Here is a 20,736-nt window from a genome sequence, read left to right as displayed (position 1 = left end):
AGAGGTCTTTTCGGGAGAATTGTCAATAGTTTGCTTTTTTGGTCTTATTTCTAAATGTGTTTGATTACGATTAAAAAGGTAGATCCTATAACACCGCTTTATCACACTTCACACCCTTTAGCGTGGTTCTAAAAAAAGACAATAACGGGCTTCCCTGGTGGCGCAGTGGTTGAGAGTCCGCCTGCCGATGCAGGGGACACGGGTTCGTGCCCCGGTCCGGGAAGATTCCGCGTGCCGTGGAGCAGCTGGGCCCGTGAGCCATGGCCGCTGAGCCTGCGCGTCCGGAGCCTGTGCTCCGCAACGGGAGAGGCCACAACAGTGAGAGGCCCACATACTGCAAAAAAAAAAAAAAAAAAAAAAAAAAGACAATAACAAGTGTTGGGGAAGGTGTGGAGAAACTGGAACCCTTGTACACTGCTAGTGAGAATGCAGAACAGTGCAGCTGCTTCAGAAAACAGTCATCTCAAGGTTAAATGTAGAGTTACTGTATGATCAGTAATTCCAGTTCTAACATAATCTTTTTTTTTCCCTATAAATTTATTTTTGGCTGCGATGGGTCTTCGTTGCTGCGCGGGCTTTCTCTAGCTGCGGCGAGCGGGGGCTACTCTTCGTTGCGGTGCACGGGCTTCTCACTGCGGTGGCGTCTCTAGTTGCGTAGCACGGGCTCTAGGCGCGCGGGCTCAGTAGTTGTGGCTCGCGGGCTCTAGAGCGCAGGCTCAGTACTTGTGGCGCACGGGCTTAGTTGCTCTGTGGCATGTGGGATATTCCCGGACCAGGGCTCGAACCTGTGTCCCCTGCGTTGGCAGGCAGATTCTTAACCACTGCACCACCAGGGAAGTCCCCTAACATAATCTTATACCCAAGACAGATAAAAACATATGTCCACACAAACCCTCGCACATGAATGTTCATAGCAGCATTATTCACAGTACCAAAACATGCAAACAACCCAAACTGTCCAAACAACTTAGGAATGGATAAACACAATGTGCTATATGCATACAATGGAATATTATTCGGCAGCAAAAAAAGAAGCCCTGATAGATCCGCAGAGACAGAAAGGAGATTGGTGATCGTCAGGGGCCGGGGAGGAGGAGTTAGGGATGACTGCTCACAGGTGTGCATTTTTTGGATAATGTGAGAAAATGTTTAAATGTGTGATGATGGAGGCACAGCTCTGTGGATAGACTAAAAACCACTGAATTGTATACCTTCAAGGGGTGAATTGCATGGTATGTGAATATCTCCATAAAGCTGTGAAAAATCTCTACACTGAAATGTAACATTTTATGATGTTTGCATTCATTTTTATTTTGTAGAATATGAAGCTATTACCTGTCTTGATGGTGAGCCTGTGGCCTCCCTTCAAAGGCCTGCTCTCCTCGCCCTGCTTCAGCCTTGCTCAGCAGCTTTGGGGTGTGGTGCCCCACCCAACTCTGGAGCATCTTCATCTAGTACCATGGCTCCCACAGTGGGCAGTGGGCACCCGAGGGGGCCCACTTTTTTTTTTTCCTTTAAAAAATTTTTTTTTGAATTTTATTATTTTTTTTAGACAGCAGGTTCTTATTAGTTATCTATTTTATACATATTAGTGTATACATGTCAATCCCAATCGCCCAGTTCATCCCACAACCACCCCCCACCACCACTTCCCCCCCTTGGTGTCCATACTTTTTTTTTTCTACATCTGTGTCTCTATTTCTGCCCTGAAAACCAGTTCATCTGTACCATTTTTCTAGGTACCACATATATGCGTTAATATATGATATGTTTTTCTCTTTCTTACTTCACTCTGTATGACAGTCTCTAGATCCATCCACGTCTCTGCAAATGATCCAATTTTGTTCCTTTTTATGGCTGAGTAATATTCCATTGTATATATGTACCACATCTTCTTTATCCATTCATCTGTTGATGGGCATTTAGGTTGCTTCCATGACCTGGCTATTGTAAATAGTGCTGCAATGAACATTGGGGTGCATGTGTCTTTTTGAATTATGGTTTCCCCTGGGTATATGTCCAGTAGTGGGATTGCTGGCTCATATGATAGTTCTATTTTTAGTTTTTTAAGGAAGCTCCATACTGTTCTCCATAGTGGCTGTATCAATTTACATTCCCACCAACAGTGCAAGAGGGTTCCTTTTCTCCACACCCTCTCCAGCATTTGTTGTTTCTAGATTTTCTGATGATGCCCATTCTAACAGGTGTGAGGTGATACCTCATTGTAGTTTTGATCTGCATTTCTCTAATAATTAGTGATGTTGGGCAGCTTTTCATGTGCTTCTTGGCCATCTGTATGTCTTCCTTGGAGAAATGTCTATTTAAGCCTTCTGCCCATTTTTGGATTGGGTTGTTTGTTTTTTTGTTATTGAGCTGCATGAGCTGCTTGTAAATCTTGGAGATTAATCCTTTGTCAGTTGCTTCATTTGCAAACATTTTCTCCCATTCTGAGGGTTTTTTGTCTTGTGCATAGTTTCCTTTGCTGTGCAAAAGCTTTTAAGTTTCATTAGGTCCCATTTTTAAATTTTTTTTTATTTCCATTTCTCTAGGAGGTGGATCAAAAAAGATCTTGTTGTGATTTATGTCCAGTTTTCCCAGCACCACTTACCGAAGAGGCTGTCTTTTCTCCATTGTATATCCTTGCCGCCTCTGTCATAGGTTATTGACCATAAGTGCGTGGGGGGCCACTGTTTCAATCATTTTCTGTTCAACCAGCCCTAGGGCTATGGGAAGTGGCTGCACGCACAACACGTGTAGATGAGCTCACAGCCTGTGGAGGAGAGCACCACACAGGGTCACGTGCTCTTGGGTGGCCCCTGGCCCCTGCTGCAGGATGTGTGACTGGCTTTCTGGAATAATTCTGCAGGCTTGGCAGGATAAGCCATTTGATGAGGAGGGCTGTGTGACTTGGGGCTGTTACTGCAGGAGTAGCGGAGGGAGGGAGGGGGGACTTGCTACCTGCCCTTGGGGCTCTCCTGGTTTCAGGAGTTAGGGAGGCACCTAGAATCGGGCTTTGCTTTTAGCCTTTCCCCACGTCCACAGATGCTTCCACAGTCAGACGGACCCGCGTCAGATTTTGGCTCTGCCAATCACTGGGTCACCTCAAGTAGGCTGACCTCAGGAGCAGCGGCCGAGGAAGGAGAAGGGGCTGGAGGGAGACCCAGGCGAGGAGGAGAGGCGCTTGGGGTGGTCGTGAGGATCAGAGGAGACTGGGGGTGGGGGGCGAGCAGCTGGAACTGGGCAGGAAGACACCTCCTGCAGCCTCAGCCCAGAGACAGCCCAGGGGATGGCAGGGGTGAGGGGGTGCCACGGGAGGGGTGGCCTGGCCCGGTTTCTAACGCGAAGAGGTAGATTCTGGAAGCTGCCCTGCAGGCTGACCATGCTGCTGAGCTGGCTGGGGCAAGCAGTCTAAGAAAAGCGAGGGAAGGGACTTCCCTGGTGGCACAGTGGTTAAGACTGTGCTCCCAGTGCAGGGGGCCCGGGTTCGATCCCTGGTCAGAGAACTAGATCCCACATGCATGCTGCAACTAAGAGTTCGCATGCCGCAACTAAGGAGCCCACCTGACGCAACTAAGACCTGGGGCAACCAAATAAATAAATAAAAAAGACCCGGCACAGCCAAAGAAAGAAATATTTAACAACGACAACAAAAAAGCCACAGAAGATGAGGACCGTGATGGATCTGACTACGTGAAAACTCAAAAGTCAGATCAGATGCCTGAAGATGTGACCAACGGTGTGGCCCACACCGTGCATTCATGGGAGAGGAAACCCACGTGAGCGGCTGTGGGGAGGAGGGTGCAGCCTGCCTGGCATCCATGGAGAAACAGTGCACTTGGGTTCTGCCTGCAGGATGGAGAAGACGGTAGAGAACGGGAGACCAGGGCGTTCTAGCTGCCAGGGAGCCCTTCTGGAGGGAAGGCAGACAGGCGGGCCCCACGTTTCCGGAAGACACTGACGTATCCATGAGAATTTAAAAATCCCATGGCCCAGGGCTTCCCTGGTGGCGCAGTGGTTGAGAATCCGCCTGCCAATGCAGGGGACACGGGTTCGATCCCTGGTCTGGGAAGATCTCACATGCCGCAGAGCAACTAAGCCCGCGCACCACAACTACTGAGCCCGTGTGCCGCAACTACTGAAGCCCGTGTGCCTAGAGCCCGTGCTCTACAACAAGAGAAGCCACCGCAGTGAGAAGTCCGTGCACCGCAACGAAGAGCAGGCCCCGCTCACCGCAACTAGAGGAAGCCCGCGCGCAGCAACGAAGACCCAAGGCAGCCAAAAAAAAAAAAAAATGTTCTGGATGATCCGGGTGGGCCCAACGTCACCACGAGGACCCTCAGAGGTGGAAGGGGAGGCAGAGGACAGTGGCAGGGTGACGCCCTGTGGGAGAGAGCCGACTGGCCACCGCTGGCTCAGAAGGTGGGGAAGGGCCGCGAGCCCACCTCGCAGGCCATCTCTAGGGTGGAAAAGTCGAGCACACGGGATGGGTTCTCCCAGAGTTCACAGAAGGCACTCAACCCTGCCGCACCTGGAGCTTAGCTTGGTGAGACTGTGCCTGACCCCTGACCTCCAGAACTATAAAATAATGTTTTGTTTTAAGACAAAAAGAAAAAGGAAAAAACAAGAACAGAAATCCCACGCTCCCACAAACTCACCGCTCCCACTTTGGGGGGTGTCTGTTTTGAGGAAACAGCTAGGTTGCATCTGGGGTGTCTGCTCAGGTGCGGCCACCACAGCACTGGGTGCTAAGGGGGCCGTGAAACAAGGAACTATCTGGGCTTGGTGGGAACAACACTGCCGGCCAGAAAACGGGATTTCCACCCCGGCATTTTTAATAACACAGGGAGCTGCGTGGTAAGAGCACGATTCACAACGTACAGTAGTTTCACAAGCTGTGTGACACAAACCCCCGCGGATGAACACTGAGAATAAGACAGCAGCATTAGGAATCGTTTTTGTGATCTCCTTTGCCCTCTTGTATATTTCAGATTTCTCTAAGTGAACATAAACTACTTTTAAATATGGAAAATTGCATTAGAAGGTAGCCCACCGCTCTCCCTCAGCACCTGGCGGTTCTGACGTTGGGCCCTCGGCCTGGCCTGAGTGCTCGGGCCCTGCTCTGTCCTCTTCCGCCGTGTCCCCGGCATGGATGAAGCTTCCTGCTTGCCAACCAGATTGTAACAGGGAAGCACCTTTGTATTCTGTTACAAGTTAGTAACCGGAGGGATGTTGCCTATAACCTTCAATATACAAAATGGCCCATTTCTGGGAGCCCTGCCTCCCAGGTATAATGGGCGTTAAGCTAAAATACCTTTGTTCAGTTCCCAGGAAACCTCCTGACCAGGCCCCCCTGTGAATGACTGCAGGGAGAAGAAATGAACACATCCCCTCCCGGAGCTGATCTGAGCCAGGAAATGTTTCACTTTACTCCCTCCCCTTTCAGTATGAAAGAAACCTGAATTTTAACTCACGCAAGATGGTTCTTTGGGGCACGAGTGCACCACTTTCTTGGTCTGCTGGCTTTCTATTTTTTTTAAAAGCACTTTTTTTTTTTTTTTTGTGGTACGCGGGCCTCTCACTGTTGTGGCCTCTCCCGTTGCGGAGCACAAGCTCCGGACGCGCAGGCTCAGCGGCCATGGCTCACGGGCCCAGCCGCTCTGCGGCATGTGGGATCTTCCCGGACCGGGGCACGAACCCGTGTCCCCTGCATCGGCAGGCAGACTCTCAATCACTGCGCCACCAGGGAAGCCCAGCACTTTCTTTTTCAATTAATTTTTGGCTGCGTTGGGTCTTCGTTGCTGCACGCGGGCTTTCTCTCCAGTTGCGGCAGGCTTCTCATTGCGGTGGCTTCTCTTGTTGTGGAGCACAGGCTCTAGGTATGCGGGCTCAGTAGTTGTGGCTCTCGGGCTCTAGAGCGCAGGCTCAGTAGTTGTGGCGCACGGGCTTAGTTGCTCTGCGGCCTGTGGGATCTTCCCAGACCAGGGATCGAACCCGTGTCCCCTAGGTTGGCAGGTGGGTTCTTACTACTGCGCCGCCAGGGAAGTCCCGAGTCCGCTGGCTTTCTGAATAGTCACTATTCCTCGCCTCAACAACTCGGCTTTCAATTTATTGGCCTGTGGTGTGGCCAGCAGTACAAGCTGGGACTCAGTAACAAGATCACCAGTGCCCGGTTCCATCTCCAGCCTGGCTCTGCTTCCCCAGGCCTGAGTGTGGTCGACAGGTCAAAGGTCCTCAGAAGACTGGGCATGGAGGAGACAGGTCCTCCAGATGGAGGCCTCTCCCTCCCAGTTTCAGGCTGCAGCAAGGTCCTCCCCACGCAGCCCAGGTGTCCACCCCACCTCTGCTAGTAACCATGGTCACAGCCACACTCAGCACCCACCTGCCACCCCTGCATGAGCCTGAGGCTGCAGAGGGCTCCTTCTGTGGGTGCACCTGTTTCCCTGAAACCACATCCCACAAAAATGTCCCTTGTTTTCAGTGCAGAAAGGTGACAGAGAAGGGTGTGGAATAACAGTCCCCAAAGACACCCATGTCCTAATCCCTGGAACCTGTGCATGTTGTCTCACATGCAGAAGGGATTTTGCAGATGAGATCAGGTGTGTAGGTGGGGCATGGATGAGATGTGACCCCGAGATGGGGAGACCATCACGGGTTACCAGGGCAGCCGTAGATGTAACCCTGAGGGTTCTTACAAGGGGGAGGCAGCATGAGACTTAACCATCCACTGCTGGCTTTGAAGATGGAGGAAGGGGCCACCACCGAGGAACGTGGCAGCCTCTACAAGCTAGAAAAAGCCTTAAAGTGGATTCCCCCCTTAGAGCCTTCAGGAGGAACCAGCCGTGCTGACACCTTGATTGGGCCCGGTGAGACCCAATTCAGAGTCCTAAGAGAGTACGTTTTGTGTTGTTTCAAGCCACCGAGCTCGTTGGAGCAACAGTAGGAAAGTAGTACAGTACACTGGCCAAAGTCCTGAATGCCCACAGACGGACTGCCATGGGCAGCAGGCAGCTGATCCTCCGCCCTCCTGCTCTGTGACTCACTCACCTGCCAGCATGCATGGCCTAAGTCACATCTGTTCTCAGACGCCATGCTTGTCCATCCATACTTGGAAAGAAGTTCCCTTAATGTCCGTTCAGGCTGGGACTCGACAGCTGGAAGGACAAGGCCAGGGAGTGATGTGTGTGGCCGAGGAACAGGTAAGCCAGACACCGACCCTGCTCGTGGGCAGGCAGCTCTGAAGCTCCAACTGCTGGGCAGGAAGGGCAGGGGCTGCTGATCCGACCAGCAGAGACCAGAGATCAGGATTCTTATGCAGAAGCTTCTCCAGGATAAAACCGGAATTTGTTAAAAATCTAAAACGCACAGTGGACAGACTTTAGCCTTCCACCTGCCTGCAAACAGAAGCAGGCTGTGCTCTCCTGGGCTTTCTGCACCGGCCTGCACCATGTCACAGGAAGGGGTTTGGAAGTCACCTGGCCGCCGCGGGTCCGCTGGGTCGGTGCACTGGAGCCCAGGCCCCTCTCTCTGAAAGGTGGGATGGGCGAGACAGGAGAGGAGGGAGCCGCGGCATTGGGGGGAGACTGAGCGGGGGTGGGGGACCCTCCTGGGACTCTGACTTCTGGCCTGGGCGGCCTCCAGCTCTCCAGGCTGCGGCGGAGTGGAGTAGCAGGGGCGGGCTGGGCCCGGGGCCCCGGCGAGGCGCCCCTCCTGCGCTCACGGGGCCTCGGGCCGGTGGCTCTTGCGGTGGATGACCAGCTGGGACTTCCAGTCGAAGCTGTGGCCGCAGTCGCCGCAGAAGTGGCGCCGCTGGCCGGCGTGGCCCTTGCGGTGGATGACCAGCTGCGACTTCCAGCTGAAGCTGCGGCCGCACTCCTCGCAGGCGTAGCTGCGCGGGCCCGGGAGCGCGCGCCGGGGCGGCCCCACCGGCTGCTTCTCGGCGCCCGGGCCGCCCGCGTGCGCGCGGCGGTGGATGACGAACACCGACTTCCAGTCGAAGGTGCGGCCGCACTGCGCGCACGTGTAGGGCTTGCTCCGCGCGGGCGGCGGGGCCTCCGGGCAGCCGGGCCGGCCCTCTCGGGAGCTCTCGCTCTCTCCTCCTGGGGGGGGGGCAGAGGTGGCAGAGCCAGGTCGCCTGGTGACTCCGCCCGCAGCCCCCCAGGCGCGGGGCGGCCTGGGCTCCCCGCCCCCCCGCCCCCGTCGCCACCGGGGAGCGGGAGGCCACTCACCCGGGAGGAGGCTTCTCGCTCCCTCGGATCCGGTGCTCAGCGCCTCCGGCTCCGGCTCAGTGCGCGCCTCCGGCAGGGGGCACGGCAACCCTGCTGGGGTCGGGGGCCCATCAGGCGCCAGCCCTGGCACGGGGGCGTGAGAGGTTCGCACAAATGAGGGACAGGGGTGGGGGCCCCGGCGGGTGGCCAGGGTGCGGATTGGGAAGCGCCGGGAGGCAAGGTGCGCGCAAGGACCCGGAGGAGAGGGGTCCTCACCCAGGGAGACCACCGTGCCGTACTTCTGCAGCATCGCGTCCCAGTACACCTCCTTCTGTGACCGGTCCAGGAGCCCCCACTCCTCCTGCAGTGACGCGGCCCATCACCCACAGAAGGCCCGTCTACCCCGCACCCCACCCGGCCCATCCCATGGGCCCAGCCTTGTTAATCACCTGGGGAGCGGCAGGTAAAGCACCCTCACCTGCCTGGGGGTGGGGCTAAAGAGGAAGCTGAGATGGGAACCTGTCAGTGCTGGGGATGCAGGGCCGGGAAGGGAGCTGCCTTCTGGCTCACCTGGGGGATGCACCAGTCCCCCTCAGCTGCCCCACCCCATGTTCTGGACGCACAGATGGAAGCTGAGGACCCATCAAGGATGGGCCTTGAACAGTGTGTGCTGCACCGAAAGCAAAAGGCCAGGGGAATGCAGGGACCCCAAGCACCTCTCCCAGGCCTCTGGTTTCAAGAGTAATGGAGATCCTCCTTGGGGAAATGCCACGGGCCTCAGCATCCCTGGCTGTGGGGACCGGGCTGCAGGGAGGCAGGTGCCGCAGAGGGCCAGGCACAGCCTCCCACTCAGGACATGGCTGGGCTGGCTCCTGGGTGCCGGGGGTGGAAGCAACCATGGCCTTCAGGCTGCGGCTGGCTCCTGGGCGACTTCTCAGTGTGGAGTGGATTAGGAAGTGTCGCTGGGAGAGGACAAGACCCCTGCTGCCCACACTCAGGAACCAAGCCCTCTGGGTGGCAGGGGCTTCCATGCCCAGCTGGTCGCAGCTGAGGGCTGGTTGGCCTTGGAGAAAAGCCCGGGCAGAGGGGGAGCTGCGGGCATTTCCTGGGAAGATTGTCTCCACTCTGATCTCAGGTGTGCAGGAGAGGCCAGACTGCTGGGTGGCACTCAGGCTTTCCTGGTCATCCTGTCCCCTCCCCAGGTGCCAGCTCAGAACTGCTGGGAGCTGTCAACACCCTAACTGGCTTCTCTGTAAGTGGGACGCCAACCCCTGCCAGTTCCAATCACTCTAAACCAGAATCCCAGTTACCTGAGGCCAAAATCCTTTCCAAGCACTGGTCTGTCCCCCTGCCCCCCAGGACCTGCAGGGGGTACCCTGATACCAACTCCACTTTGGGGGAGCAAAGAGCACAAGAAGTGCTGGCCAAGGAGCCTGGACAACTGGCAGGACACTCTCCTCCCACTGTGGGCCTGCACCTGTCACCAGGGGCTGCTCACCTGAATCCTGGGTGGCTGAAAGGGCACGGAGGTCAGTTCCTGTTGTTCAGCGGGCCCCTCATGGGACCGGGCTGGATGTGGGGGGCTGGACGGTGCTAGGAAGCAAGGCAGACAGGGGTCAGGGGCTCCCACGTGAGCCAGAGCAGGCGAGGAGCTGGCGCTGGCATCGCAGCCTGGGCCCTCCTCGGCAGCAGGGAGGAGTCCTCTGTGTGTACCAGGCACATAGCAAGCAGGCAGGCAGCCAGCCCTTCCCTCCGGCCTCCCGGGCACCCCGCTCTGCAGTCTGCAGTCCCTGCGGGTCCCGCTCCCAGGGGGGGCACACCCGCACTCCCTCCAGGAGCCCCCAGCTCCAGCACAATCTCACCTGGGTTCCCCGCCCTAGCTGGGGACGTTTGCACTCTCTCAAGGAGGCCCCAGCCCTCGCGCACCCCCGCTCTCACCTGTCTCCTGCCCGTAGCCATCAGGCTCCTCCTTCACGCTGCAGCTGAGCTGGGCGTTCCCCTCCAACTGGGCATCCTTGGACCCCTCCCAAGAGGCTGCCTTTAGGGGCTCCACTGTCCCTGAAGGGTGGGAGCTCCCCACAGACTCCTCTGTGTTCTGTGTGGCTGGGAGCACCGCTTGCTTCAGGACACGTGCTGTAATCTGAGGGGGAGAGGCAAGTCATCGGGGCGCTAGTCTCACTCTGTCCCTCCAAGAAGCCAACACCACCACACTCACCCAGCCCAGCAGCTGCCCAGGGTCATGCTGCAGGCCCTCGACCAGGACAGTGGCCTCCTCAGGGCTGCCTGGCTGCTGTCCCCGCACCCAGGCCTGGATCTCAGGGGGCAGCGCGCCCAGGAACTGCTCCAGCACCAGCAGCTCCAGCATCTGCTCCTTGGAGTGCACCTCGGGCCGCAGCCACTGGCGGCAGAGCTCCCGGAGCTGGGCCAAGGCCTCGCGGGGACCGGCCACCTCCTGGTAGCAGAAGCCCCGGAAGCGCTGGCGTGCTGCCTCAGGATCCTCCAGGGTGGCCTCGGGGTCCACAGAGGGCAGACTCGGGGGGCCCAGTGGGGATGGCATTGTTGTGCAGGGAGTCTTCTTGGAGCCACCAAGGGGGACCTGCAGGAAAGGAGGGGTCAGGCTGCCAGCCACAAGGCCACAGCCAGGGTAAGGCACTGTGCAGAGAGGCCCAGCCCAGGGGGCTGAGGCTGTGACAGAGAGGACCGTGGTGTGGGGATGCTTGCGGCTGAATTGGGGAAAGCTTCATGGAGGGAGGGGTCGCAGGAGCTGGAACTGAGAACAGAAGGAACCGACACTTGGAGGCAAGTTGCCAGTGGAGCTTCCAGGAAACTGCAGGGAACTGTCTGTCGGGAGATGATTCTGGAGCGCAGGCAAGAGGAGTTAGCACAGGCTTCCAGGGTCAGGCTGAGGAGCCCCGGCAGGTGCCCCCGCGGCGGGGAAAGGGGTTAGCCAGGGAGGCGGTGGGGCCGTGATCCAGGGTGAGAACTGGGGCCAGGCTGCCTGTCCCCACCATCTCCGGGACACGCTGACCCAAGTGGGGCACCCTGAGGGGCTGGCTTGCGCCATGGCTCGAGGCAAGGGCTGATGTGGACCCCGAGACACCGTGCTCGCTGACCGCGGAGAGCTGTGCATGATTCACACGGTATGGACCGTGCGTGTGAAACGCAGAAGCAAAGCAAAACGGAATCACGAGTTGTGTGGAGCGGTGGACGGGCAACCGTGTCCCGGCCCTGCAGAGGGTCTGGAGTGAAACACGCCCACTTTGGGGGTGGGGGGGCCTGTCCGATAGGTTGGACTAGGTCTGACTCCTGGAGTCCGCCTTCCACAGAGGAAAGGGGGGCAGGTCTTCCCGAAGGAGAGGAACGGGGCTGCGGAAGGGAGGAGGGGCCCGGGAGAAGGCTCGGAGGTGGGGCACGTCGGGAGGTAGTGGAAAGGCCACGCCCACCCAGCCGGCCGGTGCTCACCTCGGCCACCCGAGGCCGCTTCGGGTAAGTGGGCCCACGCGGTCCCGCGCGCCTCTCCCCGGACCCAGCGGTCAGCCCCTCGCGCGTTGCCCTGGCGACGCCGCTCTGGCCAATCACACGTCTGCTCCGAAGGCAGCACCACCCCCTCCCTTCGGACTACATTTCCCATGAACCTCAGCAAACAGGGACAGGCGCGGCCTCCGCCAGTAGATGATCATTTTCGGAGGCCTCTCACGACTGAGAGGCGCCCCATCCCTCCGAGAGGAATCTGCAGAGTCGCAGGGTTTGGGGGACTCCCTCCCCTCCCCGGCAGCCGCTCTTCCTTTGTATCGCACCCTAAGACTCACCAACGGCGGAGACGTACGGGACCTTCGAATCCTGCGCATGTGCACAACAGGCCCGGCGCCTATTGGCAGGAGGTGACGGATGGGGAGGAGCGTGACCTTTCGGTCAATCAGGGTTGGCGCTACGCCTAGGCTCCTCCCCCAGAGCCCTACCTGAGGCTTCCTTCTGGTCGCCCGGCGGACGCCTTGGTAACCCCTGGAGCATAACCAACCTGCTCCAGCTGTTTCCAAGACAACGGCCCGAGGTCCTAGGAGGAAGCAGGGACCTACCGGGAAGGCTGGCCTAACCCACGGGCTTTCTCCGCCATCCCCAGGAATTTCTCCAGCGAGGATGGTGCTGGGGTCCTTCATTCGACCACTGCTGAGCGCCCTGAAGATATGCGGGGACAGCAGGCACCCATCTCCTGATGAAGAAACTGTTCCATGATTTATACCCTCAGAGTCTCAGACATGCCTTCAGCTAGATCAGTACTGCAAAGTGAGGGCTGGAGGTTTTTGTCCAGAATTATGGGACGTGTTCAGCCTTTTATTTACTTTGGGGACCAGAACTAGTATATATCAGTAGACGATGTTAGTGTTTTTAAAATCTGACTGTGGGTCAGGGTGTTTTGCTTCCACACATCAAATGGCTGAACAATGACTTATTTATTCGATCCTAAGGTGCATCTGCCTGCCTGTTTGAGTTTCTTCTAATACCTAGGAATCCCTGGCTACCAGGGATTTGATTTTTTCTCTGGGACTGTTCGGATTCCCCAGAAAGGACTCTTCCACCATCTACCCTGTGGGAAGAGCTGGAGCTCTAACAGCTTCTCCAGGAGCTCCCACTCAGTCATCTTTGTTTTGGGTCTCCCCTTCCAGGGGGCTGCTGGTTTTCAAGCCTTCTGGAATTCTGCAGCGTAAGCCTGATGGAATCTCCTTCCACTTCCGCCAGCGCCAACTCAGCATTTGGCTTTCCCCAAATCAGTGACAGCTCTCCCACCCCCAACTTCTTCTAGCTTCAGAATGCCGCTGCCTCCTCTTTTACCATCCTCATATTCGTGGGTTTGTGTTATAGTTAATTTATTGGCCGTGCCGCTTGCGGAATCCTAGCTCCCCAACCAGGGATCGAACCCGAGCCCCCTGCAGTGGAAGCGCAGAGTCCTAACCACTGGACCGCCAGGGAATTCTCAAGGGTTTGCTTTAAGGGCTCTCTGTGGTTTCAGTGGGCTTCTGGACCAAGTGAGATGCATGTGTTCAGTCCATCGTCTTGACCCAGAAAGCCCACGGATACCTTTTATAGTCATGACCCATTCACGGTTGAGTGGAAGGGTCAGCCTGGCAGGACATGGCCCAAGATGATCAAAAAGGTTTGGGGGAGGACAACTTAGGGGCCAAGACATGGGGGAAGGTGGGTGCTCATGGTTGCTATTCCCACAAGAACAGGGCTGGAGCCTCTGACCACCCCTGGTGCTGGGAGGGTGGACTCGAGGAGGGTGGAGGAAAGGAGGGATAGTAGGGGCCAAGCACACAGGCAGGAAAGGCTCAGTGAAGCAGGGAGGAGGCTGGTGGGGAGACAGGATAGAGCACCAGGCCCAGCTTCTGTCCAAGGCGCGAAAAAGGTTGCAAGTGGCTCTCTGGGCGTCCACTTGATGTTCAACACTCCTTTGCTCCTGAACCCCACGGGCTCCCTACAATAGCCTTCTGTAAGCTCTGTGGCGTTTGTCTGCATCTCACAGCCACCCACACTGACCCTGAAGTGAGCTGCTCAAGAATCCCTCATGGGGGCCAGCCTGGGGGAAGATGAAATAGGGCGAGGCCAGGGCATGGACCAGCTCAGAGAGAGGATGGGCCCCAAGAGGGGTGGACAATGGCTCAGAGGACCTGCCCTTGAGGAGTTTTGGGGAGCTGGCCCTGTGTGACTCTTCTCCCTACCCCTTGTCTCCTTTCCTTGCAGGAACTTGGGAGGTTTCAGGGGCGGAACCCTGCTGGCAGGTGGAGAGTTGGGGGTGTCACGTCTCTGTTCTTTGGCAATGGCAGATACCTGTGAGGTCTTTGAGGTGATTGAACGGGAGCACCCACTGGGTTGGGGTCAACCTTTCGGGTCTCCATGTGTGCCCCCTGCCTCAGATTCCAAGGCCTGGATCCACAAAGGCCCATGTCCCAACAGAGCTGCTGCTTGGGGCAGCCCCACCCTGTCCATGTCTCTTGGCTGCCAAGGGGACACAGACCTTCGGTGGGCCGCAGACAGGCTGCACCTCTACCCTGAGGCCTCTCAAAGGGACCAGGGTTGAAGCCAAGTCCCTGCAGCTGTGTGATGACACGTTTGCATCGTGCTGGGATGAAACCGGTTTCAGGCTGCTACCACTCACGTTTTTAAAAAGAAACCTTTATTAGAGAGCCTCTCTGGACTCTGTATTGTTAAAACCTTCTGAACCATGACCTGGAGGCTGAGGCTGTGGACCTACACAGTGCCGTGCAAGAATTTACAGTGTCCATCCATTCCAAGCTGTAAGTTCTAGTCTTTTTTTACCCCCAGTAAAAACACCATTAACTTCCCTGCGGGTGAGGCCCAAGGTGGAGATGGGGCTTGTCTGTTGAAGGCCACAAGAAGCCAACCAGGCCCCCACCTAACTTGTCTGCCTCGGTGTCCCCACCCTGTGGGTTATGTCACACTGGGGAGGAGATCTTGGGAGGGCGCCACACACAGCCTTAGGTAATGGCAGGCACGTGGCCATTGGACCCCAGAGAATCAAGCAGCCCCATCTTGTCTCCTCTGCACCTGTTGTTACGGTCACCTCCAGTCAAGGCAGTGGGGATGGAAAGGCTCCTGTATCGCTGACTTCGGTAACAACAGGACACGGCCGAAGCTGAGGCTTGGACCACACTCTGAATGCACCAGCACAGCTGGGGAACCATCACTCTCAGTCTCCGTCCTTCACCCGGGGACTTCCCGCCCCCACCCTCCTCCACCTCCTGAGGGTCCGCCATGAGCCGCAAGCCACACAGGCTTCACCCAGCCCTCAGAGCTGGCAGGCTAAGTGTGGGGTAAAGTGGTGAGCTCTCTGGATGCTGGGCCGGTGGCCCTGCTGTTGTGCAACTCACGTCCCCTCTCTGTGCCTCAGTCTCCTCATCTGAGAAGTGGGGATACTAACAGCAGCCACCTCACAGAGCTGTCAGGAGAAACTGCGCAGCGCTCAGAACGGGGGCTGGCGGTTGGCACATATTGGCCCTTATCAAGATGCTGCCTGTCAGGGTGCTGCAAATACCCTCTGCAGGGCTGAATCTTTTCTCTTCCCTAGAGGAGGGAGCTGAGGCTCAGAGCCCAGCCACTTGTCCGAAGCCAGTACCTGCCTCCCCCATGACTTCCTGTCTTCTGGGCCTGTTCCCAGGAAGCCCTGGATGAACTGAGGGCTGGGGGAATACGCTGGGGGTAGGGGTGGAGAGGTTCCACACAGACCCTGCAGGTTGGGTGTAAACCTCAGAAAGTTCTCAGGACCACCTCCACCCCGCCCCAGCGCTTCCCGTTCGCGCGCACAGTCAAAATATGGGCGAACTGGCAGCACCATGCTGGCCTCCCCCTGGCCTTTGTTCAGCGTGACCGCTTGGGGCTGGAGGAGTGAGCTGTGGCTGACAAGAGGCAAATCTTGTCACCACGTGCAGGGGGAATGGCAGTGCACGCGCAGAGCTTCTCCACAGCGTGGCTCTGCAGAGGGCAGGGCCCTGTACCCATGGAAGGGACTCACAACAGGCCGGGGAAGGTCGGGGCTGCGACCTCAAGGCTCAGCCGTCTTCGGAACCGTGGCTGGGCCCGAGGCAGCAGTGGGCCCGGCTTCCCTCCCCAGTGTGCCTTCACACGATGCCCCCGAAGGAGGCCTGGCCTGGGGGAGCGGGCTGGCCCGGGGCCGCCGCGCTGGCTTCTCACCAGTGTGGAGCCTCTGGTGGTGGAAGAGGGCCGGGCGCTCGCGGAAGGCGCGGCCGCACTGTGCGCACACGAAGGGCTTCTCGCCCGTGTGGATGCGTCGGTGGCTGAGCAGCACGGCGCCCTTGGCGAAGGCCTTGCCGCAGTCCGAGCAACGGAAAGGCCGCTCTCCCGTGTGCAGCAGCCGGTGCTGCCTGAGGTTGGAGCTGTGGCTGAAGGCGCGGCCGCACTGCGCGCAGGCGAAGGGCTTCTCGCCGGTGTGCACGCGCCGGTGCTTGAAGAGCGACGAGCCCTGGCTGAAGGTGGCCCCGCAGAGCGCGCAGGCGAAGGGCTTCTCGCCGGTGTGCGTGCGCTCATGCTGGATCAGGTGCGAGTTGCGGCAGAAGCTGCGGCCACAGCGCGTGCACGCGTAGGGCCGGCCCCCGGCGTGGATCTTGCGGTGCTGGCTGAGGTTGGAGCGGTGGCTGAAGGCCTTGCCGCACTCGGCACAGCGGAAGGCCTTCTCGGCCGTGTGGATGCGCTGGTGCCGCACCAGCGAGGAGCTGTGCCGGAAGGCCTGGCCGCAGGCCGGGCACGTGTAGGGCGTCTCTCCGCTGTGGATGCGCTGGTGCTGCGTCAGGTGCGACGTCTGGCTGAAGGCCTTGCCGCACTGTGCGCACTCGTACGGCCGCTCCCCGGTGTGGGTGCGCAGGTGCTTCAGCAGGTCCGAGCTCTTCACGAACACCTTGCTGCATGCCCTGCACTCGAAGGGCTTCTCCCCAGAGAGGAGGCCGGGGCCAGCGTGCAGGGCCTCGCCCAGTTCGGCCCAGGTCGGGGGCTCTGAGACAGCGAGCAGTCTCTGAGGCTCGCGCCAAGCCTCACCCATTCCTCGGTCCCCCTGAGCCTCTGGGGCGCCCGGGAAGGCTCTCCCCGGGGCCTCACATGCGTACAGCTTCTGCCGCTCCGATGCCCTCGGCTGCTTGCCTGGTGCAGGGTGGTCTGCGAGGGCCTTCTCCCTGGGTGGGGCCCGCAGAGAAGAGGTCAGCCGCAGGCTGACGCTGGCCTCGCCGCTTTCCCAGTAGATCACAGACACCCCTGTGGGTTTCCTCTCCCGAGAGGGGGACACGCCGCGCCGACCCTCCAGGCTTTTCCCACGCTCAGAGGCACCAGCGCTGGGGAGAACCCTAGTCGGTGCCAGAGGGGGGCCGTCCTGGAAGGCCCCTGGCAATGCTGCTTCTCCAGAAACGTCTCTGTCCTCTGCCAGATGAGGGGAAGCTGAAGGACCAGAAACGGTGGACGCCTGGGTCACCCAGACAGGCCGCGTGGGTAAGCAAAGGGGCCCGCGGGACCGGCCGTGGAGGCTGGGGAGAGGAGCTGGGGCCAGACTCCCTTCCTGCACGGAGCCCGTCCCCAGGGCACTCCCCAGGTGGCTTTGCCCCTTACACTGATGGCTACCTGATGGAACAGATTTTACTCACCAACTCTGCTTGCTGGCTGCCTCTCCCCTAGCAGGGTCAACCCCACAAAGGCAGGACCAAGAGCGGTCTGGGCAAGGCTGTGTCCCCAGTGCCGCGAACGGGACTGGCCACTGCAAGTGCTCAACGATGAACACGAGAACAAACGGCCCCACAGATGAGGTGGTGAGGGAAGACGGGCAGGGTCTGAGGCCACACAGACTGGCTGAGGGTGGGATTCTGAGCAGGTCTCACCACGGCCTGGGGGTGGCCCTTGGAGCTCCCCTTCAAGGGCAGCCAAAGCTGGAGCCTCCAGAAGAGGCTGATGGTGAAAGGAGTCGGTCGGGTGGGAAGCTGGAGAGGAGAGCATCCAGGAGGGAAGGTGGACAGAAGCTTGGCCATAGGTTGGCCCCAAGCTCACACCCCTGAGCCCCCACTCACCAGGGCTCGGCCTCCTCTGGGCATTCCTGGCCAGGGTCACATCTGTCCCATTGAGAACCCAGGGCTCCTTGCCACACTCAAGCTGGATGACCACGTGGGGTCGGGAGACAGAGAGTCCTGTGAGAGAAGACAAGCAAGTGAAGGGTCACCCCCGGCAGATGGCGGGAGTCAGGGCTTCGTGGGCCACGGACGGCATCATCTGTGTAACCAAGGATACCCGAGGTCACATCACAGGGCAGGGATCTCAGAGCAGCTCGATGGTTCCTGTGAGGAGAACCGTGTTGGCAGCACCAGAAGGGGACTGAGCACAGAGGCACCACAGCTAACAGGGGCACTCAGCCAGAGGACATGTGGCTGCTCACAGGCTGCCGGGTGGTAAGAGGTTAGTGCTGGCAGCCTAGCCTGGCAACACATGAGCTCCCCATGGAGGACCCAGGGCTTACCCAGCGAGGCCAGGAGCGTGAAGTTCTCCAGCATCACACGGCGGTACAGAGCCCTCTGGGCTGCATCCAGGAGCCCCCATTCCTCCCGGGAGAAGTACACAGCCACGTCTTCAAAGGCCATTAGGCCCTAAGAGAGTTGGAAGATGGACATGATCTAAGCTATAGCCGTGTGAACCAAGACCCAGCTCCGTGCCCCAAAGGCTACCTCCGCTCGTGTCCCTCAGATGCTCACCCTCCTCCCGCAAGGCTCTGCAGATGGGACTTCCCTCACCTGTCTGGACCCCTCCCCTCCACCTTCCCCATCTAGGCCGTAGATGCCTCTTTAACCCGACCTGGCCACTCTACACAAGGCAGCCAGAGGAAGCCCCTGGCCTTCTGCCACACCAAGGCCAGCCCCTGGCGTCCACTCATTCTCCAGCCTTTGCACAAGCTGAGCCTCCCCAAAGGTGCTCTCATTGCTCTTGCATAAGTAACTGTACAAGTCCCAGCTGCAGAGCCCCCAGGACATGCCCATCCCTGTAGGGATGCCCTCTCCTGCTGAACTTGCCTGACATTTTAAGGTTGCTCTTTGAACCTGAAGGACTGGCTGATCCCCTCCAGTTGCCACAGGGGTGGCGCCAAGGATCTGGTGGGCACACAAGAAGCCATTTCCCTCCTCCCTCCATAGCCAGGCCCCCTCTATTTCCTCCTCAGGTAGCTGCCACCTTCCCTTCCCTCAGCCACCTGCCAGACTTCCCCTGAGAGCCCCAGGGGCTGCCAGCCATTCCTCATCTCCCTAGAGCCCTAACTGCCCATGCCTATCCCTGGCTGAGTCTGTGAGATGTCCTCTTCCTAAGTTTGATTCCTAGGCTCTACCTCACTCAGAACATCAGGACTCTGTCCTTGGACATCTACAATTCCAGGTCCATGTGACACCTCCACTCTGAGACAGCACAGACTCTTCCCAATTTTCCCCTGAAATCTACTTTCCCTTCAAATTCCTAATTTTGTCTACAGCAGCTCCGTTCTTTTTTTCTCTGTCCCATTGAGTGACAGTTGCCACTGGCACAGCCCCAGGGCAAGGATACAATCAAGGGTTTTCAATTTCAGCACCAGCTACCAAATCCTGGCCCCACTGCCTGGGGGAGGACCTGTGAAAGTGCTAGGCAGCTCCATTCTTTTGGGTGCTCCGGCGGAAAACCTTAGACTGGCTCTTCACGCAGGACACTCCCGCACACCCCGCACTTGATGCACCAGCAGATCTATCCAGAATCCAACGGCTTTTCGCACCTGCACTGCCCGGACTGTGACAGTAGCCTCCTCCCTGCACACCGCCGCGCCCCTCTGCTTCTGTTCTCCACTCAACAATAGGTGGAATACCCTAAAAAATCGTTAACTTAAAGCATGTCCAGTCTCCCGGTGCCCTCGGGATAGTCTTAACTCCTCGGCCTGCCCTTTCAGACATACATATCTTCTCCCCGCCGAGCAGCTCAGTTCCGGAAGCGCCTACACACAGGCTTCCCTCCCAGGTTTTGCAGACGGGGGACCCTCCCCTTGGAACTTCCTTCTACACCTCACCCCCTTAGCTGCCAGAAGTGGGGATCCCACGCGTGCACTCCCAACCGGCCGGGACAGCAGGGCCTAGGACGAAGCGCGAGGGGAAGACAAGACGTCCAGGTAAAGTGCCTCCCTCGATCGGGGCTCGGGTCCATGAAGGAGGCATCCGGGTGGGTGGGGGCCTGGGGTTCCCGCTACTCACCTGCGCCGGGTCTGTCTGCGCCGCCGCCATCGGAACCTGCAGAAAGGTGCGGGCGCTCAGGCTCCGGGCCTCTCTCCCAATCCGTCAAGGGCGCCGCGTCGGGACGGCGTGGAGGCCGGAGCACGTGGCTTGGGGGGCGCACACGCCGCACCCCGGGAAACTGAGGCCGGGGACTGGCCGTGGGCCTCCGGGCTCGGCTGCCCGTGCCTCGGATCTCCGCCTGCACGTCCTCGCTGCCCGCACCTCGGGTCTCCAGACCCTTCCGCAAAACCGGCCCCGACCCGGCGCTCTCCGGCCGTCACCGGCGTGGCCCGACGCCGGCAGCCAAGTGACAGTCCCGGACGCCAGAAGTCCAATCTCGCGAGCCCTCATTGGCCCGTGGCGCGCTGCGGACGCACGCGCAGAGCCTTCTGGCTGCCGGCGCGGTAGGCGGAGCGCGCCTGGTCTCCACGGCAACGGCCAAGCGCCGCCGCCGGAGCCGCTGGGAAGTGGAGTCTGCAGCAGCTCCAGGCTTCCGGGCTGAGCGTGGGGTGGGGTGCTGGCGGGGTCGTCAGCGCTGCGGTTGAACGCTGAATTGCTGAGGGCCCGGGAGGGCCTCCCCCACCTCCCACCCCCGCCCAGCGCAGCACCGGGGACGGAGCACGACCGGGGTCCCATCCCATCCCCGCCTCCTGGGGCCTCGCACCAGGGCTGGGTGTGACCCCCCCGGGTCAACGTCCTGTTATGGTTGGGAACAGCCCCCACGCCGAGTCGCAAAGCCCTAACCTAAGTTT

General features: G+C 58.9%; 2 protein-coding genes and 1 non-coding gene across 6 annotated transcripts; all 3 read right to left on the bottom strand.

Moving 5' to 3' along the window:
• Positions 1-5,945: 5,945 nt before the first annotated feature.
• Positions 5,946-12,361, bottom strand: ZNF446 (zinc finger protein 446). 3 transcript variants are annotated; one of them, XM_029240696.1, is made up of 7 exons: positions 11,667-12,018; positions 10,420-10,800; positions 10,143-10,344; positions 9,703-9,797; positions 8,481-8,565; positions 8,226-8,318; positions 5,946-8,096 (listed from the first exon to the last, which is right to left on the bottom strand). In XM_029240696.1, the coding sequence occupies exons 2-7, from the start codon at positions 10,759-10,761 to the stop codon at positions 7,714-7,716; spliced, it is 1,200 nt and encodes a 399-aa protein (XP_029096529.1). In that variant the 5' UTR covers positions 10,762-10,800; positions 11,667-12,018; the 3' UTR covers positions 5,946-7,713. The 3 variants fall into 3 exon arrangements, with proteins under 3 accessions (XP_029096529.1, XP_029096512.1, XP_029096520.1); XM_029240679.1 differs by having other exon boundaries at positions 5,946-8,318; positions 12,014-12,361; XM_029240687.1 differs by having other exon boundaries at positions 8,226-8,565; positions 12,014-12,052.
• Positions 12,362-14,360: 1,999 nt separating this feature from the next.
• Positions 14,361-20,244, bottom strand: LOC114906126 (zinc finger protein 324A-like). Of its 2 annotated transcripts, XM_029240731.1 has the most exons (5): positions 19,964-20,244; positions 19,495-19,585; positions 18,226-18,352; positions 17,783-17,899; positions 14,361-17,162 (listed from the first exon to the last, which is right to left on the bottom strand). In XM_029240731.1, the coding sequence occupies exons 3-5, from the start codon at positions 18,344-18,346 to the stop codon at positions 15,763-15,765; spliced, it is 1,638 nt and encodes a 545-aa protein (XP_029096564.1). In that variant the 5' UTR covers positions 18,347-18,352; positions 19,495-19,585; positions 19,964-20,244; the 3' UTR covers positions 14,361-15,762. The 2 variants fall into 2 exon arrangements, with proteins under 2 accessions (XP_029096564.1, XP_029096555.1); XM_029240722.1 differs by lacking the exon at positions 19,495-19,585.
• On the bottom strand, positions 19,240-19,370 carry LOC114890061. Its single transcript, XR_003792201.1, has one exon. It is a non-coding gene; the product is annotated as a small nucleolar RNA SNORA30/SNORA37 family (small nucleolar RNA).
• Positions 20,245-20,736: the final 492 nt, after the last annotated feature.

Source organism: Monodon monoceros, unplaced genomic scaffold (assembly GCF_005190385.1).
Source record: "Monodon monoceros isolate NGI ecotype Baffin Bay Population unplaced genomic scaffold, NGI_Narwhal_1 Super_Scaffold_10, whole genome shotgun sequence".
In the NCBI taxonomy this organism is placed as follows: domain Eukaryota; kingdom Metazoa; phylum Chordata; class Mammalia; order Artiodactyla; family Monodontidae; genus Monodon; species Monodon monoceros.
Note: the sequence above shows the minus strand (reverse complement) of the source record. Positions and strands in the feature narration are given on the sequence as shown.

Excerpts from the sequence above, each read along its gene's own strand:
- ZNF446 (XM_029240679.1), bottom strand. The coding sequence starts at position 12,361 with ATGAAGGACCCCAGCACCATCCTCGCTGGAGAAATTCCTGGGGATGGC. Across the intron at positions 10,801-12,013 it reads CCCGTACGTCTCCGCCGTTG|GTCCCCCTTGGTGGCTCCAA; the intron begins GTGAGTCTTAGG and ends CCTTTCCTGCAG. Across the intron at positions 10,345-10,419 it reads CTGGGCAGCTGCTGGGCTGG|ATTACAGCACGTGTCCTGAA; the intron begins GTGAGTGTGGTG and ends TCTCCCCCTCAG.
- LOC114906126 (XM_029240722.1), bottom strand. The coding sequence starts at position 19,993 with ATGGCGGCGGCGCAGACAGACCCGGCGCAG. Across the intron at positions 18,353-19,963 it reads CGCAGACAGACCCGGCGCAG|GGCCTAATGGCCTTTGAAGA; the intron begins GTGAGTAGCGGG and ends CAACTCTCTTAG. Across the intron at positions 17,900-18,225 it reads CACGCTCCTGGCCTCGCTGG|GACTCTCTGTCTCCCGACCC; the intron begins GTAAGCCCTGGG and ends CTTCTCTCACAG.